Below are 3,368 nucleotides of genomic sequence, written 5' to 3'. Positions count from 1 at the left end.
TTTATAATCATCAGTTGCCTTGGAAGAATATTCTAAAAGTTTTTTTCTGAATGAGAAGGGAAGACTCAAAGATAAACTGTGTGTAATAATATTATCCTGCATTCTAAACAAATGACAAAACGTGTGTGTGTGCGTGTGTGTAAAACTTTACAAGCACATAGCAAGTTAACTGGGGAGACGTTCATTAAAGGCTCTGTGAACGGAAGAGGGAAACAAAGGAAAAGGAAAAGTGTATACTAGTATAAAAATAGCACAGGGTGCTTTAGGGAGACAGGACCAACGATAATGAGAGCTAGATTCAGTCTGTGTTCCTGTTAACTTTCCTTTTGCCAAGTCTGGTTTTGTTTAGACCGGAAGTAAAAATCCGCGTTAATGGACTTCTGATTTTCCATTTCCACAGACATCTCTGGAGAAGAATGGTTGCCGGAAATCATTCCACAGCAACTAAGTTTGTGTTAGTGGGTTTAACACAGCGGCCAGAGCTCCAGCTGCCTCTCTTCCTCCTGTTCCTGGGAATCTATATAGTGACAGTGGTGGGGAACTTGGGCTTGATTCTCCTGATTACAGTAAGCCCTTGGCTTCACACCCCCATGTACTACTTCCTCAGCAGCTTGTCCTTCATCGATCTCTGCTATTCCTCTGTCATTACGCCCAAAATGCTGGTGAACTTCTTAGGGAAGAAGAATATGATCCTTTATTCTGAATGCATGGCACAGCTGTTTTTCTTTGTAGTTTTTGTAGTGGCTGAGGGTTACCTCCTGACTGTGATGGCATATGATCGCTACGTTGCTATCTGTAGCCCCCTGCTTTACGGTGTGATCATGTCCTCTCCGGTTTGCTCACTGCTGGTGCTGGTTGCCTTCATCCTGGGCTTTCTCTCTGCCGTGGCCCATACAAGTGCCATGATGAAACTGTCTTTCTGCAGATCCCACATCATCAGCCATTACTTCTGTGATGTCCTTCCTCTCCTCAATCTCTCCTGCTCCAATACACACCTCAATGAGCAGCTGCTTTTTATCATTGCGGGACTTAACACCTTGGTGCCCACGCTAGCTGTCTTCATTTCCTACGTCTTCATCTTCCATAGCATCCTTCACATCCAATCCTCAGGGGGCCGGTCCAAAGCTTTTGGAACTTGCAGCTCTCATCTCGTGGCTGTGGGGATCTTCTTTGGGTCAATCACATTCATGTATTTCAAGCCCCCTTCCAGTAACTCCCTGGAACAGGAGAAGGTGTCCTCAGTGTTTTACACCAAGTGATCCCCATGCTGAACCCTTTAATATACAGTCTGAGAAACAAGGATGTAAAGAAAGCATTGAGGAAGGTTTTGGTGAGGAAATGAGTCTTGCTTTTGGAGATTTATAGATGGGAGAAATGAAGGTTCTAGTGAAGCATGTTATTTTTGTTCATTTTGCCCTGCTATTCTGTTATAATATGCATCCTATCTGGATTGTTAAAATACTTCCCCATCTGTAATTGATTCCATCTTCTCAATGAAATAAAAAGGCATTTAGTAAAATGGGTATTAGTATTCTTATTTTTGGACAAGAAAACTGAAGTTTAGATAGTTTTATTTTTTCTCACTTACTGTGGTAGAAGAGGAATAGAATTCATATTTTCTCCAGTGCTATTCTTTTATTCCTAACATCCTGTGTTTGCTTACTGAATACCTGCTGTGTAGAAGGTGGTAACTTGTCCCCTGATAAGAATGCTAAGAGGTATGTAACTCCATCCCAGATATCCATTCTTCTTTTTTTTTTTTGTTTCAAGTTTTTATTTAAATTCTAGTTAGTTAACTTATAGGGCAATATTGGTTTCAGGAGTAGAATTTAGGGATCTCCATTAATTCTTTGTTTAAAACTTTTTTAATGTTTATTTATTTTTGAGAGACAGAGAGAGAGAGAGACAGACAGAGCATGACTGGGGGAGGGGCAGAGAGAGAGAGGGAGACACAGAATCCGAAGCAGGCTCCAGGCTCTGAGCTGTCAGCACAAAGCCCGACACGGGGCTCGAACTCACAGACTGTGAGATCATGACCTGAGCTGAAGTCAGAAGCTTAACTGAGTGAGCCACCCAGGTGCCCCATAGATCTCCATTAATTCTTGAGGGAATGAGGCAAATACACAAGAAAAAGAAGAAAGAAAGAAGAAAGAAGAAAGAAAGAAAGAAATAAAGAAAGAAAGAAAGAAAGAAGAAAGAAAGAAAATGAAGGAAGAAAGAAAGAAAGAAAGAAAGAAAGAAAGAAAGAAAGAAAGAAAGAAGAAAGAAAATGAAGGAAGGAAGGAAGGAAGAAAGAAAGAAAGAAAGAAAGAAAGAAAGAAAGAAAGAAAAAGAGGGAAGAAAGAAAGAAAAAGAAAGAAAGAAAGAAAGAAAGAAAGAAAGAAAGAAAGAAAGAAAGAAAGAAAGTAAGTTTCAGAGCGAGAATGGCAAAATGCTTTTGCTCTTTTTTTTTTATTCAGCATACTCAAAATCTCTTCATTTCTGTTCCATTTCTTTGTTGACTCTCTCTCTCCCTTTTCCTCTCCCCCCCCCCCACTGTCTTTCTGTCTCTCTCTCATGACACAATGGTTCTGTACTAAGAGACCTCTGAGCAGACATTTTCAGGACTGTGTAGGGTTTACACTACTCATTACAATAATTTTGTGAAACCTGTCTCACAGGGAGGGTATAACCCCCACATTTGTTTCAGTTGAGATTGCTCTCAGTGAATTCCTGAACTGAGGCTGTGGTCGATGTTTCCAAGCTTGTGCTCTTACTGTATGAATAAGTACCACACACTCTAGACAATGTTTTCCCGGGTTTTCCCACATCTTGAGTCTCATGTGCCATTTCTTCTGTGTTTGTTTGTTTGTTGTGGAGGGAGGTTGAAATGAGATATGCCTCTGATGTTTTGCATCCCTCAGCTGTTTACCTCCACTTCCAAAGAATGTTCTGTGGAATTTCTAGAGTTTTAACCTTCATCTCACATTGCTTCTTTTCACCCATTATTATATATTAAACCAGCAGTTGAAATGAGGTGGCCTTCTCCAATTACTTTTTTCTTTTTTTGCCTTTGCCAGTATGGTTTTTATTTTTTATTTTTTTAATATGAAATTTATTGTCAAATTGGTTTCCATACAACACCCAGTGCTCATCCCAACAGGTGCCCTCCTCAATGCCTATCACCCACTTCTCTAGATTTTGTCTTGGGAAGTTATTCCACTCAAGAAATATGAAATCAGTAGGTCTGGATCTGCCAAAATCCCACTGTTCTAACAAAGTTTATCTATCTTTAGCTCCATTTTTTTTGATAATCCCACCAAGAAAACATCTTCCCACTGGTTTCTTTCACGAGGTCCTAGGCTTTCGTCATGGCCTTGACCACCTGC

The 3,368-nt window shown here is 40.3% G+C and overlaps 1 protein-coding gene across 1 annotated transcript; it reads left to right on the top strand.

Annotated features, from left to right (window-relative positions):
- The first annotated feature begins 416 nt into the window (after positions 1–416).
- On the top strand, positions 417–1,342 carry LOC131488513 (olfactory receptor 8D1-like). Its single transcript, XM_058690394.1, is given in 2 exon segments — positions 417–1,251; positions 1,254–1,342. Coding segments are annotated over 2 exon segments (924 nt in total).
- Positions 1,343–3,368: the final 2,026 nt, after the last annotated feature.

Source organism: Neofelis nebulosa, chromosome 10 (genome assembly GCF_028018385.1).
Source record: "Neofelis nebulosa isolate mNeoNeb1 chromosome 10, mNeoNeb1.pri, whole genome shotgun sequence".
NCBI lineage: Eukaryota > Metazoa > Chordata > Mammalia > Carnivora > Felidae > Neofelis > Neofelis nebulosa.
The sequence above is the reverse complement of the archived record's forward strand: the minus strand, read 5'-3'. Positions and strand labels throughout refer to the sequence as shown.